The 20,142-nt window shown below is 49.5% G+C and overlaps 8 protein-coding genes across 8 annotated transcripts; 5 read left to right on the top strand and 3 right to left on the bottom strand.

Annotated features, from left to right (window-relative positions):
- Positions 1 to 186: 186 nt before the first annotated feature.
- Positions 187 to 1,083, top strand: N7469_010700 (putative transcription initiation factor TFIID, 31kD subunit; the record flags this gene model as incomplete). The annotated part of the gene is made up of 1 exon (XM_056649605.1): positions 187 to 1,083. The coding sequence occupies one exon, from the start codon at positions 187 to 189 to the stop codon at positions 1,081 to 1,083; it is 897 nt and encodes a 298-aa protein (XP_056496736.1).
- Positions 1,084 to 1,839: 756 nt separating this feature from the next.
- Positions 1,840 to 2,432, bottom strand: N7469_010699 (uncharacterized protein; the record flags this gene model as incomplete). The annotated part of the gene is made up of 2 exons (XM_056649604.1): positions 1,840 to 2,099; positions 2,273 to 2,432. 2 exons carry the CDS (start codon positions 2,430 to 2,432, stop codon positions 1,840 to 1,842), a joined length of 420 nt encoding a protein of 139 aa, XP_056496735.1.
- Positions 2,433 to 2,896: 464 nt separating this feature from the next.
- N7469_010698 (rRNA-processing protein UTP11) lies at positions 2,897 to 3,838 on the top strand (the record flags this gene model as incomplete). The annotated part of the gene is made up of 2 exons (XM_056649603.1): positions 2,897 to 2,992; positions 3,065 to 3,838. 2 exons carry the CDS (start codon positions 2,897 to 2,899, stop codon positions 3,836 to 3,838), a joined length of 870 nt encoding a protein of 289 aa, XP_056496734.1.
- Positions 3,839 to 4,468: 630 nt separating this feature from the next.
- On the top strand, positions 4,469 to 5,510 carry N7469_010697 (uncharacterized protein; the record flags this gene model as incomplete). The annotated part of the gene is made up of 2 exons (XM_056649602.1): positions 4,469 to 5,123; positions 5,203 to 5,510. 2 exons carry the CDS (start codon positions 4,469 to 4,471, stop codon positions 5,508 to 5,510), a joined length of 963 nt encoding a protein of 320 aa, XP_056496733.1.
- A 696-nt stretch (positions 5,511 to 6,206) lies between these two features.
- Positions 6,207 to 8,926, bottom strand: N7469_010696 (histidine biosynthesis protein HIS4; the record flags this gene model as incomplete). The annotated part of the gene is made up of 3 exons (XM_056649601.1): positions 6,207 to 6,400; positions 6,458 to 8,020; positions 8,080 to 8,926. The coding sequence occupies 3 exons, from the start codon at positions 8,924 to 8,926 to the stop codon at positions 6,207 to 6,209; spliced, it is 2,604 nt and encodes an 867-aa protein (XP_056496732.1).
- Positions 8,927 to 11,428: 2,502 nt separating this feature from the next.
- Positions 11,429 to 13,165, top strand: N7469_010695 (glycoside hydrolase family 47 protein; the record flags this gene model as incomplete). The annotated part of the gene is made up of 4 exons (XM_056649600.1): positions 11,429 to 11,655; positions 11,731 to 12,778; positions 12,851 to 13,025; positions 13,080 to 13,165. 4 exons carry the CDS (start codon positions 11,429 to 11,431, stop codon positions 13,163 to 13,165), a joined length of 1,536 nt encoding a protein of 511 aa, XP_056496731.1.
- A 503-nt stretch (positions 13,166 to 13,668) lies between these two features.
- Positions 13,669 to 16,968, bottom strand: N7469_010694 (Fibronectin type III domain protein; the record flags this gene model as incomplete). The annotated part of the gene is made up of 3 exons (XM_056649599.1): positions 13,669 to 16,595; positions 16,669 to 16,862; positions 16,925 to 16,968. 3 exons carry the CDS (start codon positions 16,966 to 16,968, stop codon positions 13,669 to 13,671), a joined length of 3,165 nt encoding a protein of 1,054 aa, XP_056496730.1.
- A 671-nt stretch (positions 16,969 to 17,639) lies between these two features.
- Positions 17,640 to 20,099, top strand: N7469_010693 (putative lipin Smp2; the record flags this gene model as incomplete). The annotated part of the gene is made up of 4 exons (XM_056649598.1): positions 17,640 to 17,748; positions 17,810 to 18,172; positions 18,234 to 19,113; positions 19,166 to 20,099. 4 exons carry the CDS (start codon positions 17,640 to 17,642, stop codon positions 20,097 to 20,099), a joined length of 2,286 nt encoding a protein of 761 aa, XP_056496729.1.
- Positions 20,100 to 20,142: the final 43 nt, after the last annotated feature.

Raw genomic sequence — 20,142 nt, 5'->3', positions numbered from 1 at the left:
CAGTCGGCGTTTACCTCCTGATTACATTGACTCTTGGGTATTGAGTCGCGGCATTGGTGATGCTTTCAGTTTCTTGTCAGTTCACTTTCTAAGTTGCACATAACGATCTCGATCAATTCATCTTCCCACCCTTGACGCTTAATCCGTCTGCCGCGACTTCGTTCAGTTTAGGTTGCAACCAGAGAGATGGCATCTCCAAGCCAAACTCAGGGCTCAGCGCCGGCGACTCAATCTGCGACACCACCGGCTGAATCCTCAGCAGCCAACAGCGCCTCTGCTCCCGCCGTAACCACAGCCACTCAACCATCTACCACCGCGCCGGCAACAGCACCAACTACATCAACCACACAACCTCCACAGACTCCTGGCACATCTCTACAAGACAGCGGGAAATCGCGACGTCCACGTGATGTGCGACTCGTGCATATGCTTCTCGCCTCACTTGGCGTAACAGCATATCAAGATCGTGTCCCCCTCCAACTCCTCGATTTCGCATACCGATATACCTCCAACGTACTCCAAGACGCCGTGCACCTCGCCACGGAAGGATATGCCGGCGCTGTCGCAGATAACCCCGGGGCAACAGGGAAGGGTGCTGCTTCTGCTGAAACCAGCGGTGTGTCATTGCCAGCTCTTAGGTTGAGCATTGCGTCGCGGCTGCATTATCAGTTCCAAACGGGCCTGCCTAAAGAATTCTTGATGGAGGTTGCTTCGGAGCGAAACCGCATTGCCCTCCCAGGTGTCTCTCGAGGGTTCGATGCTGCTGCGGCAGGCCCCAATGGGGCACCTGCCGGTGCTGCCAACCAGAGCGTGTTGGTGGGAGGTATGCGTTTACCGCCGGAGCGATTCTGTCTCACGGGTACCGGGTGGAATATGAAGGATGAGTGGGAAAGTGAGGGTGAGGAGGAAATGCCGGATGCGTCACAACAAGCTGGACAAGAAACGGCGCCTGGCGCGGAAGAAGGCGAGGAAGGCGGGGATGATGACGATGGTGATGGAAAGATGGAAGACATCTTTGGTGAAGACACTGCTATGGGAGAGGCTGGCGATGCGGATGAGGATCAGAAAATGAATGATGCTTAATTCCGCGTCATGTTCTCTTGCAGTCTACTTACAGGTTTGTACCAGCTATATCTCGGGATGGACGGTGTTTAATGGCGCCTGGTGTATTACTTTGCATTTCTGGCAAACTTGACCTGAATAAAGGGTTTTATTTGGCAATTTAGGAGAGGATGTGTTGTGCTTTCGCTCTCTATGAATTTGCTGGTCATATGGGTCAATCTATCGTCGCAGTAGATTATGCGTCGGCGAGGAAGAAAGAAGAGGAAAAGGGGTATTTTGACAAATGATTTGGAAATGATAAGAATAAAGAGATCTTATGTATAATGTACATAATAAAATGTCATCCCTTCGCTCCAAAATTGGGAAGATCATGCCGCAGATGCCCGTAAAAACGCCTGAATTGTCCCATTTGTACGCCGTGAGGAGAGTAAACATGGTGTCTCGAATTCCATGTCTAGCTGCCCATGGAAGCAAGACTATGAGCCCATCAATAACCCGAAGAGATGAATCCATCACCAGCCAAACATGTAATCTTGCAAGCGCCCGAAATCCCGAAAGTTCGAGATTCTCAAAGCGCCTGCTATGCGAAATGGTTCATATTCATCAGGATGCTTGAATCGACAGAGATTTGAGAAGCAATTCAACCCGAGAAGATATACCCAGACGCCGAGATCCATAATGAAACAAAGAATATACACTCACCAGAGAAATGTCCGGTTATAAAGGGAGAGGTGATTGAATCGCAGAAACAAATGTCAAATATTACCCGAAGCAGTATCACCTCCCCTGAGCTTGCTGTTGTTTCCGTTCATCTTCTCGCATCATGCGGATTACCTCCTCACGACGCTTCTCTACACGTGCTAAGTCTTCGTCGCGGGCACGGCGTCGGTCCTCGTACGTTGCGAACCATTCCTCACGTGCGCGATCTTCCTCTTCTCGAGTTGCGTGGGCGAGCATACACGAATTCATGGTCAGTCGTTGTTGGCGACACACCCAGGTAGCAGTAACAGTTCGATTGACAGCACATTCAGCAAAAGCTATGAGAAGGTGGTTAGTTCTTCATTGTTCGTTCAACCGTGTGGCATGATTAATGTGAATATGTAGGTAGGTGAGACGCGGCCGAGTTGAATTTATTCAGAGCTTGCACCACCTCAAGGTATGGAGTAGTTCCAATAAGACAACATAAGCCACTAAGAACGATGTCACATACCCTTGATTTCGGGGGCGCAGTGTGCCCGTACACGTTTGTAATAAAGTTGCTTCACTTCCTGCTCCTGGGGAGCTGAGAGAGGTAGGGGGTTCCGTAGATTGTACTTCTTTTGTGGCTGATTCGATGACGAGGCATCTGAGGACGTCGATGGTGTGGCCATTGGGACCGAAAGCTCTTTCGTGCGGAGATTGAAGTCGACAGGTGCAGATCAGATAGATGTTTATGAGAAGCGGTGCTCGGTCGGCTGGTCGGGGCAACAGCGACGATTGACTTGTGTCCAAGAATAGTAGAATCTGACCAAGGCTCCAGGCGAACACAACAGTCAGGATGTTCAAAACAATTGGGTACCACGGGCGATGAGGAGGCTTGGTGAGAAGAGGTGTGTTGATGCGGAGCGCGAGCAACCGAAGTTCGGGCGGAGAGAGCCAAGGCGGAAGTAAAAAAAAAAAACCCTCCAGACATCTCGACTTTTACACCACTTGGACTGTCAGGTGGGCCCTGCTACCAGCTCTTCAATTTTTTTTATTTATTTTGTTCTTGTCCTATCGAGACTACCAGGGCATCTCTGACTTTTCGTTCTATTGCATTTTACCAATACCTCCGCTCAAATAATAGCGACGCAAAATGTCTTCAATGCGCAATGCCGTTCAGCGGCGAAACCACCGCGAGCGTGGTCAGCTCGAGGGTCGTGAAAAATGGGGTATTCTTGAGAAGCACAAGGTTTGTACCGAATTAATCTTTCTTTTGCCTCGCGCATAGATCGACCTGGATCAGCGTTAATCTTTAGAACAGGACTATTCGCTTCGCGCGAAAGACTACAATGCAAAGAAGGCGAAGCTCAAGCGACTCGAAGAGAAGGCCCGCGATCGCAACCCTGATGAGTTCAACTTTGGTATGATGGGAGATAGGAACAACAAGCAAGGGCGACATGGACGAGGCGCTGGTGCAACGCGCGATTCAGCAGCCGCCCGGGGACTGAGCCACGATGCTATCAAACTTCTCAAGACCCAAGATAAGGGCTATCTTCGAACCGCTGGAGAGCGTATTCGCCGCGAGATCGAGCGCCTGGAGCGTGAAGTAAAGCTGCAGGATGGTATGAATGAGGTTCTGGGCACAAAGCACCAAGAGAAGAAACGGGACGAGGTGGACGACGACGAGTTTGATGGATTCGATGATTTGGATGACTTCGACTTCAATACCCCGCCAAAGAAGAAGTCTCGTAAAGTGGTCTTTGCCGATGACCGTGGAGAACAACGTACGATGAAGAATAAGCGTGTCGAAGATGATGATGCCATGGAGGAGGAATCTGAGGAGTCATCTGTTCGCAAGACACCTAAGCAATTGACTGCCGAACGACAAGCATTCGTTGAAGCTCGTCGAGCACGAAAAGTCAGAAAGCGTGCTGTGGAGGCCCGCGAGAACAAGTTGACTGCGTTACGCAAGCAATTCGCGGAGATTCAAGCTGCTGAACAAGAAATCGACTGGCAACGGGCTAAGATGGACAATCTCATTGGGGGCACAAACAAAAATGGAGTCAAATGGAAAATCCGCGAGCGCAAGCGTTAGAGGTCCTCGGTGTCTTAATGAGTTTGATGACTGTCAGCCTGCTTCAATACAGCTTGTCACATTTCTTTTCTGCTTTTGATATTGATACCAGCATAGATGCGGAGTTCTGGCGCATTGTGGAAAGAAAAGCCAAACATTTTTATATATTGACTACGCCTATATTCCTTTTCACACATGGTCTTCCTAGTAGAACATTTCTAAAAATAAATAAAAAAAATAAGAAAAAGAAGCGGGCCTGGCATGTACAGTAGTTGGACTGGATTGAATATCTCAGGGGCATTTTTCTCGACCAATTCTAGTACACCACTGGCACGGTAATCCCTTGCCCCCAGTATGTACGAGTCAAGCTGAAGACCTTCACCATTCAGGCGAGATCCATTGATAATCGCCCCGCATTAGGGACAATAACAAATCCGAGCCTTGACTGAGTCGGTGTGATTGTATACCGATTTCGGATAGCAAGTCCCCGTAATAAGAGGTCGCTGATAGGAGGGGGGACCAACTCCACCCCGCGGATTATAAATGGCCGATGACTAAGTTATCTTTTATCGGAAATGTCGCCACCCCTCACTTTTGCACTTTTCTTCTCTTCACGACGGACCTCCCTGCATTTATCCAAGTTTCCCAATTATGGCTCCCTCCTTCGTGACCCTCGACACGGGTGATAGCGACTTCAATATGGCTCCTCCGCCCAAGCCAGCCAACACCTCCCGAACCCTCCTCCTTGCCCCTCCCTCGATTGCTACCCAAGAGGAGAAATTACGAGACCTCTTTTCCACCTTCCCCCGTGCAACCACCGACCTGCAAATGCTCGATCGTCTATCTGCTGGTGTTGTCAGCCTTCCATCTAATACATATGATCTTGTTCTTGTCGTCACCGACTCCGATGGCTCACGACGCTCCGAGGCCTTGAAACTTCTGACTCGAGATGTATACACCGCCCTTGTCCCGGCCATGAAGGCCGGCGCACAACTCCAAACACAAGATAAGGCACTGGATGCCTCCGAAGCTATGGAAGCAATTCTTGCTGGATTAGTACAGACCGGCAATGGGTTTGAAAAACCTAATTTCGAACAAGCCACCGCTGTCCCACTTAAGTTCGGCCTTAACAAAAAGAAGAAGACAACCCCAGCTCCTGCCGCTGCCCCGCCAGTGACTTTGCCGGTGACTGGATTCACGGCAAATGGCATTAATGGAAACAACCACGACCGGGATGAAGACGATGAATTGATTAATGAGGACTCGCTTATTGACGAGGAAGACTTTACGAGACCGATCATGCCGCGTACGTTTCTACAGCCCATCCATAAAATCGGGTTATCATCATTTTTGTTTTATTGAACTGTTCACTGACAATATTTTAGCGCCAGAATGCCAACCGAAGACTGGCCGGAGGCGGCGAGCCTGTAAAGACTGCACTTGCGGTCTCGCGGACCGACTCGAGGCAGAAGATAAGGAGCGCCGGGATAATGCCGATAAGAACTTGAATGTCATGAAGCTGCAGACGGATGATTTGGCTGAGGTGGACTTTACCGTCCAAGGCAAGACTGGATCCTGTGGTAGCTGTGCTCTGGGTGATGCATTCCGCTGCGATGGATGCCCTTACATGGGTCTACCTGCCTTTAAGCCTGGCCAGGAGGTCTCAATCTTGAATGACGTTGCCCAATTGTAATTGAATAACCGGCGCAGGATGGTATTTCGGATGCATTTAAAATCTTAAAGCTATGGCTTAGGAGTCTTGGAAGAAGATACTGGTTTTTGTTCAATAACATATGATACCGCACTGGAGTTTGTCCAAAAATAAGCCCATGACATTGGGTCTTCCTTATGATCTGACCTTTCGGTTCTCTCTCTCTCTCTCTCTCTCTCTTTCTCCCCCGTCGATGATTGGTTTTGGTGGTGTGAACAATATTATGTGGATATGTGACATCATTGGGCAGAGCTGCTAAAAGTAGCGACTAACTTCACCCTTTACCAATCTCATTCGGGTTCTACAGAGGTACTATATAGTAATCAACATTTATAATTCTATTTGGAAAAGATTCCCAGTAAATGCGTTAAAAATTTAAATACCATTATGCGCTTCAACATTTGTGAAGTTGTTCTGCTGACTAAATTGGGTAATTTCATTAGTTAACTATCGCAAAGTGGTTACTGATGAATAAAATTGAAGATCAACACCAGCTTCGAGAGTTTTCGTTCTGCATATGAACAACAGATTGAATCTGGCCATGGATGCTATGAGATATTTTGTATTCATTCTTTATATATCGATCCCCTCGCTATTTTGGAGGTTTGTTTTCCTATATGTGGAAATCATCGCGCATTCATTCGTAACCCAGGACTTTATAACTTCGGAAGTCCATATTCAAGTGCGCTTCATCTGTGCAACACGGATACTAACAGCTCTCTTGTGAGCCTCAAGTCCCTCCACGGCAGCCAGGGTCTCAACGGTCTTGGAGAGACCAAGCAGGCCCTCGGCAGTCAGATTTGAGCTGGTGATGTGCTTAAGGAATGAACCCAGATTGACACCAGAGTATTGCTTAGCGTAGCCATAGGTTGCTGAATAGTTTTGTTAGCAACATGAAATAGGTCATGACAGAGAAGATCTAGACTTACGTAGAGAGTGGTTCACACCGGCCGAATAATCACCAACACTTTCGGGGGTCCAGGGTCCAATAAAGACACTACCGGCGTTCTGGACTTGCCCCACAACGGCCTCGGGGCCCTCAACTTGTAGGATCAAGTGCTCAGGGGCATATTCATTGCTGAGGGTCATCGCCTCGTTGATATCCCGCACAACGAAGGTGACAGAGTGGTCAAGGGATCCGCGGACGATATCCATGCGGGGGAGGGCCTTGGCCTGCGCGTCGACCTCGTCCTCGATGGCGCGGAGCTGCTCCTCATTCAGGTCTACAGCAATGAGAATCACTTGAGAGTCAACACCGTGCTCGGCCTGGCTCAGAAGGTCGGACGCCACGAAAGCTGGGTTAGCGGTCTTATCGGCGATGACAAGGACCTCACTAGGACCAGCAGGCATGTCAATGCTCACACCCGCGGAAGTGTCATTCGATACAAACATCTTAGCGGCAGTCACAAACTGGTTTCCAGGACCCAGAATCTTGTCCACCTTGCTGATGCTCTCGGTACCGTAGGCCATAGCTGCGACGGCCTGGGCACCACCAGCCAGTACGATGCTTTCAGCACCGACCTTGTGAGCAACATACACAATTTCCGGAGAGATGCTACCGTCGGCACGAGGAGGTGACGCAAGAACAATCTTCTGGCAACCTGCCACCATTGCGGGTACACCCAACATCATGGCCGTGGAAGGAAGTACGGCAGTACCCCCGGGAATGTACAAACCAACGCGCTCAATTGGGCGCGAGAAACGAGAGCAAACAACACCAGGCATAGTTTCCATCTTGAGAGCATCATTGCTGCCCTTCTGGGCAGCGTGGAATCGCTGAATATTACCAATACTCACATCAATGGCCTCTTGGACGTCAGGGGTTAATTTCATGAGCTCCGGAGCGAAAGGAGCGTGAATAACGGGAGAAGTCAAGGATGTAGCCTTTTCGAACTTGTGTGTGTACTTGAGCACTCCAGCATCGCCGTTCTCACGGACATCCTGGATAATGGGCTTCACAAGACCAACAATTGCATCATTGGACTTTTGAGAAGGACGCTTGAGGAAGTCACTAACCTCCTTAGTAGAGGTCGAAGAAGTCACCACACGCTTCATTTCAATACGGGTGGTACGATCCTCAACCGGTGCAGGAGCAGGAGCAGGGGCCGGGGCAGGCTTTGATTGAGGGGCAGTCAGGCCAGCCTTTTCGGCCCAGGGACCCTTAGCATCACCCTTTCTCCGCTTCACCTTCAAGCTCTTCAGGTCAAGATTGCGGTCAATGTCCTCCAGAGAGACACCGGCCGCAGTACACTTGGTGAGTGCAAAATAGAAAAGATCGGCTGCCTCAAAGGCAATCTCCTCCTTCGTGGTAGCACGGCATAGCTCATCAGCTTCCTCCATTATCTTGGCATCCACGAGCTTGGGCTCATTGAACAAGCGAGCAGTATATGATCCAGCAGGGGCATCCGCTTTGCGAGCTTGGAGGGTCTTTTGGAGACGAGACAGACCAGCGGAAGCACCAAAGCATGTCTCGGTACCGAGGTGGCAGAAGCCTGACAATGATTCAATCAGTATATTCTATCGGGGGTGATCAGATAGCAAGGGCTCTTACCTCGACCGATTTGCTTAACAACAAACACAAGACAGTCCGCATCGCAGTCAAAGCCGACTCGGATCAGTTCTTGTACGTCACCACTTGATTGGCCTTTGTACCACAGACCACGCTTGCGGCTTTGATAAACACCGGTACCAGTGCGTAGAGCCTCAGCGATACTCTCATCGCTACTCCAGACCATACCGAGACAAGTACCACGCTCATCAGTGACGGATGTGGCATAGAGACCATTGGCCTGGTCAGTGACGGCCCGCGAAGCAATCAATTTGCCAGCAGAGATCTGACCCGCAGCATCTCGCTCTAGAGTCAAGACCGATGAGGCAACAATAGCAATTGCACCCTGCTGGGTGACCAGATTGATAGTTTCCTCAGAAACAGTCTCATTTCCATAGCTTGTGTACAAACGGGGCGAGTCTGAACTGATGTTCAATTTTGTGGCGGCAGCGGATACGTTAGCAGGGCTGGTGCAGACACTGGCTTCGTTCCGTTCGGCGGCGTTGGAGGCAATCCACTGCTGGAGAGTGTTTACTTGAGCCTCAGCGAGAGCGAAGATGGCTAATCGAGAGGATGGAACCGATTGTTCCTGGGAAAGCGCAGTCAATTGGTCGAGGGAGATGAAGATCTTGGCGGCGCCGGCGTTCAAGATATCGACCAAGTCTCCAGTCGAAGAGATGGCAGTCGCATCAATGTAGACATCGAGATTGCGAAAGTTTTTGCGCAAGAAATCTTCCGCCTCCGCTACACTTGAAACTTTCACTAGCACGCGGCCGAAGTAGGCGATCTGCTTAAGGGAGAGTCCGGAGGTGGGGTTGGAGGGGTAGGAGATAAGGATTGGAGTGGTCATGGTGAAGATGTATCCAAGATACAATTGGGAATGATAGAGACAGAGAGGATGGAACCAAATCCAAAGAGGAAATTGAAATCCCCAGCAAAGGTTGGGGAGGGCACGTCTTGTCGAAAGGAAAAATGTGCAGAAGGCGATGACTCTTTTTCTTTTTCCACCGCGTTGGTTGGCCCACCCCGCTGAATCATCTTGCCGGCGCGAAATCGCGGGATCTGATATTATCGCACTCCACTTTGCTTTATTCTTAGTTGATCGAATAGTGTCATCAAGTCATCAAGTAAATGGGTATGATGTTGCCAACATTATGATGGCGATTGAATGATACATTCTAGCTCATCATATTAGTGACACGTGAACTAGAAGTGACATGCTCATGTATGGAATCTTTCCCATTGGTGAGGGTTATATTAACTATGTTAGTAGTTACTACTACGTAGTTAGTATTACGTTGAAGCTACTGATAGCGCCATATTAGATCCTGTAGTAGAGAATTTCATACTTGTTTTCCCCTTTGATTCCTGATGCTAGGCCGGTCATGATACAAACAGTTCTTGGCGATCAGAGCAGTGCTATCATCTTCTTCTGAGATCCCAGATAAAATGTTGACCGGGATGCGCTGATCTGTAATGATGTACACGCTACAAGCTTCCAGACCAGCGATATCTCCTTCACGAGCTGGAGTACGCGAGTCTACAAAAATCTGGATTGTTGTTGACTAGAGGGAAATGTCCCGCGGTCAGTCGGATTCTGTGCCATGCGGCGATATGCACTGATGTGAAATAGAGGTTGCCCTTGCAAAACACACCACACCAAGGAGATTTGTCCAACAGTGACACGAAAGACAAAACCACTGTTCATTGTCATCTAACACCTGTTAACATGGATGTACGTACATGATCTTTCTAGCAGGAACTAGATATCAATGTGATCTCCGGTTACCGTGATCTAGCTACTTTAGGTGTTTCTGATACATCACCGCAAATGAAGAATGCTCCATCGTCTCTCGATAATTTAAGTTGCAAGTTTAAAGGTTAAGTTGTTTACACAGCATGGAATGCTGCCAGGCACACTCCACTAGTTGGCCATCAAATTCCGGGATTGTACCACAAGTGAAGTGAGCAGCTCGTATAACTAGAAGACCTCCTTTTGTCAATATAGCAATCTATTCGACTACTTGGAGTCGTAATAGTATATTCTATCCTCATTACTTAATTGAAGAGTCAAAGCTAGTCGATGCCAGTCAGGTTATTTGTACATTTCGTTACTACTAAGGATACTAGTATCAGCTGGTCTAAGAGGATATTGAGACAATACTAACGATGTAAAAGCCGCTACTCATTGTGAGTTTAATTTAAAACTATCGTTTGACGTCTGTCGAACATCACTAGTCGCTTGTCATAAAATGCGAAGTGACTCCGGAGTTGTGCTCATTATACACCTCGGACTGTCACCCATTTAATCTCACGCACCCCTCCACTGACCAATAGTGGCTAGTCACTTCTGTCTCCGCGGTCTTTACATTGGCATGGGTATTCCCGCTGTGAATCCTTGTAGTTAATTTCACGACTAGCCGGCAGAGCAGTTGAACCCCTTAACAGACAGATGCATCATATGTAGTATCAGTTTTATCCCATCATCTTACCGTGAGCTACGAGACCTGGACCTTTCCGAAAAGAATTGGCCGTCTTGGGGGTCTCATTGAGCTAGGGAGACTTCCAAACTGCATTGTGACGCCATGTCAGCCCATGCGGTCATGGCTCAAGCAAGACATTTTGAGGGGTAAGTTACAGGGACCTGCACGAGGGCACCAGATTTATGTCCTAGCGCAACGCCGAGGGATCCAAACTCCAAGAGACTGACCCCCTATTGTATCATCTGCGCAAGTCATCTGTCCTTTTGATAATTACATAGATGTGCCCGGGAAGACATTGGAAGACGGACGGGGTATTCAATCAATTGGAGAAGAGATCGAAGATCCTTGAGAAGCGCGGAGACTTATCACGGATCAGCCGAGCCACCACAAGGCGAGCAGTGGGACTGCATTCTCCCGACCTCCCATGGCGACCAATGGATAGTGGAGCCCTTGCAGATCTCAAGTACCAAAGTGGAGAGAAAGTGGAAGTTTTGTGTACTCCGGTCTGCGCTAGTAATTCCAGTAGTTCAGTGTGCAATGTGCAATGCTGAGCTGGGGGTGTACAAATAATGTTGAAATCTTGCAGGGCCCGCCGAGAAAAGTAAACACGATCGATGCGACGTTCCGACTTCCCCTTTGGGGGTCTTTCTCCCTCCAGCATCCATTCTGGTCCTTTTTGTCCCTGATCCCACCTCTTCTTGACTCTCGCGCGCATTTATTGATCGTATCGACCCACACACAGCTGGGTAGTCCTTCGTTTTGCGATTCACCTCTCTCCTACCCTCACGGGTCCCTTTATTATTGTTTATATCTCTACTATACCCTACCATTCCTTGACGCGATCTCGAGTCGCCCAACTCAAAACTATCATGCGTCTTCCAGTGTCATTCCCTCTGACAGTTCTGAGCTTGTTGGGCTCGACAATTGCTCATCCCTATGGCGAGACCGAGGCTGTTTTGCGAAGTGAGCCTAAGAGTAACCAAGCCAAAGCCGACGCTGTCAAAGAAGCCTTCCAGCACGCGTGGAATGGATACATGAAATATGCCTTCCCTCATGACGAGTTGACTCCTGTCAGCAATGGTCATGCCGACTCTAGGTGAGTGTAGTGTGCTCGTTTCAATTAATTTAGTTCAATTCAGTCCGAACTAAGACTTTCTTTCTCCTCACATAGAAATGGATGGGGGGCCTCAGCAGTTGACGCGCTTTCCACGGCCGTGATTATGGGCAAAGCGGATGTTGTGAATGCCATTCTCGAGCATGTCGCCGACATTGACTTCTCGAAGACCTCGGATACCGTCAGTCTTTTCGAAACAACCATTCGTTACTTGGCGGGTATGCTATCGGGTTACGATTTGCTTCAGGGACCTGCCAAGAATTTGGTCGATAACCAAGACCTCATTGACGGATTACTGGACCAGTCAAGAAACCTGGCCGATGTTCTGAAATTTGCTTTCGATACCCCTTCGGGTGTCCCCTATAATAACATCAACATCACCTCGCACGGAAATGACGGCGCAACCACTAATGGCCTCGCTGTGACTGGCACACTGGTTCTGGAATGGACTCGTCTTTCTGATCTGACAGGTGATGAAGAGTATGCCAAATTAAGCCAGAAGGCCGAGTCTTATCTGCTCAAGCCGCAGCCATCGAGCAGCGAGCCTTTCCCTGGTCTCGTAGGCAGCTCGATTAATATCAACGATGGCCAATTTGCCGACTCCAGAGTCTCTTGGAATGGAGGTGACGATTCATTCTATGAGTACCTGATCAAGATGTACGTGTACGACCCTAAGCGGTTTGAGACATACAAGGATCGCTGGGTCCTGGCAGCCGAGTCGACTATCAAGCATCTCAAGTCGCACCCGCAGTCCCGCCCGGACTTGACGTTCCTGTCTTCCTACAGTAACGGGAATTATGATCTCAGCTCGCAGCACCTGACTTGCTTCGATGGCGGTAGTTTTCTTCTGGGCGGTACCGTTCTGGACCGCCAGGACTTCATTGATTTTGGTCTGGAGCTTGTTGACGGCTGTGAGGCTACCTACAATTCTACTCTGACCAAGATCGGCCCAGACTCGTGGGGCTGGGACCCAAAGAAGGTCCCCAGTGACCAGAAAGAATTCTATGAAAAAGCTGGCTTCTATATCAGTAGTGGTTCGTACGTCCTCCGCCCCGAGGTGATTGAAAGTTTTTACTACGCGCACCGCGTTACTGGAAAGGAAATTGTAAGTGAACAGTAGATCCGATTACCTCCCCTGGCTACCAGTGCCCAACAGAGATGGTTAACATTATCTTAGTACCGTGACTGGGTTTGGAATGCGTTCGTTGCAATTAACTCGACCTGCCGTACCGACTCTGGTTTCGCTGCTGTATCCGACGTCAACAAGGCGAACGGTGGCTCCAAGTACGACAACCAAGAGAGTTTCCTCTTCGCCGAGGTCATGAAGTACTCATATCTCGCTCATTCCGAGGGTATGTTTATCGAAGTCCCTTTCTAAATAATAACTCACTAATTCGTCTTGATAGATGCTGCATGGCAAGTCCAGAAGGGTGGCAAGAATACCTTCGTGTACAACACTGAGGCTCACCCGATTAGCGTCGCACGCAACTAAATACCCATCGCTTGCCGCAGTAGACTATCAGTATCAGGGGTTTACCTTAGGGACACCCTTTTATATTTAATTGCTGCTATCCGTGGTCCTACCTTTTACTTGTAGTAAGTGTATCATTCTAGCAGTACCTAGGCAATGAAATGAGTGCCGAAGATAGTAGTCACGATGTCAAGACACATATAGGGATTCTTGATTCGTAGACTTTGATAATGCGTAGAGCATCATTTAAAGCCTGGGAGGACTGAACAATGTTACTTGTCGGGACACCACTGGCTGCATCGTTTTTTCATGCTAGCTACCAGAGAAATACTACTAGTACCCAAATGCCAGTGGACGTGTGATATTGCCAGCTGGATTTACAAACGACTTCGAAGACATTGGAAATGAGGTCTTGTAAAAACGCTCGGGTAACTCAGACCCAATTCGGTGTATGTATGTATGCAATGAGAGAGTATAAGAAAGACGAAAGAGTGGAGGTAAAAAAAACTAATGAACTGTGGATATCATGTTTCGGCGACTTCAGGGAGCTCTTCGTCGCCAATTTCTTCGGCTCGCTCGCTGGTCTCGCTAGCTTTGTCGGACCGGCGGGATTTACGAGAAAAGAAGCCAAGGCTGCTCCGCGTGGATCGATCGGCCGATGGCACACTAGATACAGTGCTGTCAATGCTCTTGCCCAACTGAGCCTCGTTGGCAGTATCCTCATCAATGTCTCCTTGCGAAGAGTCGCCTTTTTTGGAGAACAGACCAGAGCGATCCTTCCAGGAGCTGAACTTGCTCGAGCTTCCCTTGCGAGTAATTTTGCGGATGAAGGATTCCTTTGACGCATTATCCACTGACGTGCCCGATGGCAAGCGCTCTAGAGATTCGTAAGAGTCGCCGGTGAAATGAGAAAGAGAGCGTGAATCACGAGACGTGCGTGGTTCGGAAGGGGAACCATCGCCCATATGAAGGTCAAAGGGGCCTTCGTTGTCCTTTTCCTTGCCTCTGTCTGATTTCTTGCTCGAGAAGATCCCCATGAAAGACGGCGCTGCAGGGTTCAGTTTCGGGGTAATCGGCCTATGGGATGATGATGGTCGAGTACCAATCGGGGCCTGGAGCGGCCGGAGCTGACGATCGTACGAATCATCAACAAAATCCGGTTCGCCTGTTAGACCCAGAGGAAGATGACCCGAGGATCCGTATTGAATGGACGGACGGCGAGATGGTGCCCTGGACCACGTAGATGGAGATGCCCAATCTAACCCGAGTGGACTATTGCGATGTCCAGTCTGGTCATTCGAGGGCCAACCAAAGTGGCGATTGTCTGTCGAAGGATGAGGAAACTGGTTTTGATTGTCGAACGAAAAGGTCGACGACGGCCGGGGCGAAAGAGAGCCACGACGAACACCGAGAAGAGACGATGGATCAATGGGATCATGTCGGGGACTGAACTGGTTGTATCCAGTGCTCAAATCGGAGTTTCCACGATTCGTGGCACCACCAAAGCCAAACTTGCTCGACGAAAATATACTCGAAAAAGCAGCCCGCCGAGAGGGTGCATGGTCAGAAGAGCTGTCGTTTGTCACGCCAGTTGTGTTACTTCGTGGAAACAGTGACATGGCGTTGGCCCAGTTACCAGTGTAGCTCAGCCTTCGACGGCGTGAACCAATTGGGTCCAGCTCATCAACATTGCGTGGGAAAGACTGGCTTTGACCTGGTTTCAGTGTACCCAGCATCGGTGGTTCGTCGGCCAGTGTCTTCCCACGAGGCCGCAAACCGAAAAGACCAGAAAGCCTGCGAGATGCACTTTTCGGGGCTTCGCCGGCAATGGACAGATGCATGGCCTGAGAATCCGAATCCCGCCTTTCGTGGGTCTCAAGTGGGCTGGCAAATATGCTACCAGGCCTACTCCCTGATGACACGGGTGAGACAGGGCCATGGCCGTGACCAAACCCATCTAGAGGGTTAGGCGGTGATTCCAAGGTCGAGAATCTTGGCCGGGTAACAGGCCTCGGGAATTCGGGTGACTCTTCGTCGCCGAGAAGATCGGATGGTAGCAGGGCGTCGGCACGTGGACTCATTTGCGGATTACTGAATGACGTCTCCATATCAGAGCGCATGATTTCGGGCGGATCTGAAAGACCTGGGAGCGTCATGCCGTTGTTGATGTTGAAGATCGGTGGGAATGTGGGCGAGCTGGTGGTAGGTGGATTGTAGTTGATACCACTTGGGAAGCCCGACTCGACTCCAGAGTAGTTGACCGGAGAAGAGACATTGCTGGTTAGAGAGCTGCGATGGCGACGGGGACGGATGGTTGCGGTATTGGACATGTCAAGATCTAAAGCTGGGAAATTGAACGATCCCGAGCCACCAGATTGCTGTGTGGTGAGCCATTTCAGTCGTTCTTGGGCTTCTTGATATTGTTGTTGTGCCTGGGCGTGAAGATTCACAAGAGTAGCATAACGAGCATGTAGATTTCCAAGTTTGATCTCCCATTGTCGGGCCCGCTCATTGTCAATTCGGTCCAGCTCCTTGCCATCCTCGCTGTCGCCTCCTTGAACACCTTGTCGCTCCTCTTCGAGCTTCTTGATTTTACCGCCTTTGTCTTGAATTTCATCATCGATGGTTTTCATATCTGTCTGCTCCTTGAGAATCTTCTCTCGGGTTTCATCAGCCCGGGCCTTAGAGTCTTCTTCTAGGCGAGCTTTTTCTTCCTTGACTTGTGTAGCATCTTCAGTCATGCGGGTTACCTTTTCTTGCCATCGCACAATGTCATTCCTGCGTTTCTTGCGCTCAGCTTCCTTCTGCTGAAGAAGCCTCATGCGCTTAGACTTTTCGCCCTGGACGCTGCGATTGACGCTCTCAAGTTTCGAAACATGCTTCTTCAAGTCTCCGCTGACTTCATCTTTTTCTTTCACACGCTTCTTCAGTTCATCGCGCTGCTTTTCAAGATCCTTCAGCAGGGCAATATGCTCGTCTTCTTCCTCTGTTGCTTGCTTTTCGACATTGTCATTCTCTTGCTGGAGGGATTTGAGCCGGTCTGCAAGTTGATCTAAAGTTTCATCTCGTTTGTTTCGCGATGATCCTCTATACGATTCGTCTGAATTTCCATGTGTGGTGTCCGTTGGACCAGTTGCGGGCGAAAGCTTTCGACCAGTCGAGGGTCGCTTGCCGGGTAATTGGCCAGCGCTATGTTCACGAGACATGACCGGGGCAGAGGGGGCTGGCAGTCCAACCGTGGACCTTGGGATTGACGCTCGAATTGTTGGACCTCCAGTGGTGATGTCTTGTTGGGCCCGGGCCAACGAAAGAGATTTCGTCCGCACATGAAGGATTGCACTCGGGGTCTGAAAATTTGCAGCGCTGACGGAAAGAACACATATATGATAGATACTTCCGGGAACAAGATTCGAAATTGCCACAGCAGTTTCCGCTCGTTTTGACTCACCCACTGAGAGAAATCTTTAGTATACTGAATGCGGGCGGCAATCGACTTGTCGATGGGCGATGAGACTGTAAAATACCTTTGACATTATTCACTTGAATAATATGTTTATGTATGGAATTATGAAAATCGGGCTGCTTCCAAGCAAGACGTATTTCACGAGCCGTAATCTCCTCGAGCGTAACCTCTGGCGGAGGTGGGATATCGAGGCCCAGTTTCTCGACCAAAACATCGTTTGAAGTCTGGCAAACCTGCCAGGCGCGGTAAAGAAGCCTTTAAGAGTAGCAAAATAATTAGACCAGGGAGTTTTGGCATATAGCACTTTGAAGACTCACCAGATCAAGGCCCATAAAATGGAGACCGCCAGGAAGAGAGCCATGACGCCTCGTACCCTCACTCGCGGAACGACAGTTGGGTAGGCATCAAATGCGAGATAAAGTGGCTCATACATCCCAGCGTCGAATACCCATAGACGCGGGCAACGTGGACGGCTTTTGAAGCGTAAGTAGCGAGATGCTTAATTCCGGCGGGAGACTCTCCGGAATATTGTTGTTCCTTCCGCTAGTGGAAGGTACATTGACAAGCCAAAATGGGCTAGTGCGATCACGGGGCTGTCGATCGGCCGCTAACCCAAAAGGGGGAAAGCCCCAACGCGATTGACCTCGGCAGGGTCGCCGGCTTATCTAAGGAACGTTGAGCAATGTTGAAATGTTGATGAACACAAACGGATCCGGAGACCCCAGTTTAATTTGTTGCAGAAAATAGGGCCAGTCATTCATTTCCTTCGGGCTCATTATTGTTATCTTCTCATATCCTTACCTCCGCCATACGTCTTGTGCGGTGATAACGCACCTGGTCCTTGTTAGCTGAGTGTCACATGGGCCGTTTGGCGGCGGCGATTCCTCCAAGTTCCGACTCTCAACGGACCTGCAACTTCCCCTCCTCCTGCTGATCGGCTGCCTAGTTGTCGCCATCCACACTCGTTTTCGTCTTTGAGCTTGGTTAGATATCATAGGAACTGTGCCTAGGGTGTACAACCCTTCTGGCACTATGCAGTACGTTCGGAGTCTCGGTGGTTCCGTCTCCAAGACGTGGAATTCTATCAACCCGGCTACGTTGAGCGGAGCTATCGATGTGATTGTGATCGAACAGGAAGATGGTGAGTGATCATCCATATTTCTTCTATAAATGAGTGGCTAGGCTGACATTATCCGTTGAAGGGACCCTCGCTTGCTCGCCGTTTCATGTTCGTTTTGGCAAGTTCTCGCTCTTGCGCCCATTTGAAAAGAAGGTAGAATTCAAAGTCAACGGGAACAAACAAGACTATGCGATGAAACTGGGAGAAGGTGGGGAAGCATTCTTCGTCTTCGAAACAACGGATGATATTCCGGCATCTTTGCAAACTTCGCCGCTGGTTTCTCCTGCAAGCAGTCCGAATGTTCCAGCAAACGATCTCGAATCGTCCCTTCAGGAGCCCGAACATCTAGATCTAGAAAAGTCGGGCAGCGACGCCCTATCTGAAGGCACCAAGACCCCACCGAATTTGCCAATTTCGCGACAGTCGCGGGCAACCACAGATTTAGGTATCATATCGGCACTCGATGTTCTTTTACAGTGCTTGCTCCTAACAGTTATTCATCACAGGTACAATTACGCCTTTATCACGGTCTCCGGCGGAATCGGACCTTACCGCTGTCCACGCCGCGCCTTTTCACACTAAGCCTACACTTGATCACTCAATGTCGGAGAACATGCTCTCAACCAGCGTGGCACTAACCACCCCGGGGGATCGAACTTCCATGGCGAGTGCGGAGCCAACGTCCGAAGATGATGCGGAGCAAATTGATCGATCTCGGAGTCCTCCTCCAGTGTCTCCACAGGAAGCAATGGACCGGGCGATCTCCTTGTCCAAGAAACTATCGGGATCAAACATTCCGTCCCATGTTAATGAAACTGGAGACCTCATGTTGGACATGACTGGTTACAAAAGCAATGAAGAGGATGCACTTCGTGCTGAAATCCTCGCTCGCAAGATCCTTGCGGAGGAACTTGAAGGGAGCTATGACATCGGTGCCCTTATAGGTGCTGATGAACATGGTAACCTGTGGATTTATAGTAGCGAGGAAGCAAAGGAGGCAGCAGATCGGAGGGCCACTATCAATTCAATGCGACCTAACACGGCTCTGAGTGAAGATGCAATCTCTGATCCCGGTTATCATAGCGAGGGCGACCATAGCACATTGGACCCATCAATAACAGCGCGTCATCATCGAACCAAATCTGATGTTCAACCTGGATTCCCCACGCCCCCTCACTCACCTTTGCACGATTCATTTGCAGTTGAGACTCGCAATTACGCCAAGACCCTGCGCTTAACAAGTGATCAGCTCAAGGCTTTGCAATTGAAACCAGGTCCAAACTCCATGTCATTCAGTGTGAACAAAGCCACTTGTACTGCATCTATGTATCTGTGGAGTGGCAATACACCAATCGTGATCTCTGATATTGACGGAACTATTACGAAGTATGTTGACCTGTCTTGATATACTTTGAACGAAACTAACTGGTTTCCGCAGATCGGACGCTTTAGGCCATGTTCTTAACATGATTGGGCGAGACTGGACACATGCAGGCGTAGCCAAACTATACACTGATATAGTCAACAATGGCTATAACATCATGTATCTCACAAGCCGATCTGTTGGGCAAGCAGATACCACTCGCGCCTACCTCTATGGCGTCTGTCAGGATGGCTATCGTTTACCAAAGGGCCCAGTCATCTGCAGTCCAGATCGGACGATGGCTGCACTAAGACGAGAAATTTATTTAAGAAAGCCAGAAGTCTTCAAAATGGCATGTCTGCGCGATATCCTCAACCTATTTTGCGGAAAGGAGAATCCATTTTATGCAGGATTCGGAAATCGTCTGACCGATGCGTTGAGTTATCGATCTGTGAACATTCCTTCGACACGTATCTTCACGATCAACTCCAATGCAGAGGTTTCACTCGACTTACTCAGTCTGAACAAATATAAGAGCAGCTATGTGACCATGCAGGAGCTGTTAGACCATTTCTTTCCACCTGTCACCCTTCTGGTTCAGTCCGGCGGCGAGGAATATACTGATTTTACATACTGGCGTGACATTCCGCAAGACTTGGATGCCTTTTCTACCACGGATAGCGAAGACGAGGGCGAGGATGATGATGTTGTTGATGACGACGACGACGACGAAGATGTCGAAGATGATGACATTCCCGATGAAGAGGAGGACGCCGATGAAGAAGACTATGACGAGGATGTGAGTGACGCCGAGGGTAGCGAATACCTCGAAGGCGGCGAAGACGGTACCGATCTTGGCGCAAGTTATATCTCCCAGGCCTCAGAAGCTCTATCTCGCCCTGCAGAGTCCATTCCGGGGCCCGAAGAGGAGGAAATGGGACTGGATGAGGGAGGCGACAAGGACATTAGCAATGCCGATGCTGTCCCTCAGGTCGCAGAGCCCCCCTAAACCAAGGATTTCCACCACCCTTCCCATTCGGCCCAAGTCAAGA

The sequence above is a fragment of the Penicillium citrinum genome (genome assembly GCF_028827155.1).
Source record: "Penicillium citrinum strain IBT 23319 chromosome Unknown utg000009l:1.0-4274883.0:1.0-4276374.0, whole genome shotgun sequence".
Lineage (NCBI taxonomy): Eukaryota > Fungi > Ascomycota > Eurotiomycetes > Eurotiales > Aspergillaceae > Penicillium > Penicillium citrinum.
This window is presented reverse-complemented; position numbering and strand designations above follow the sequence as displayed.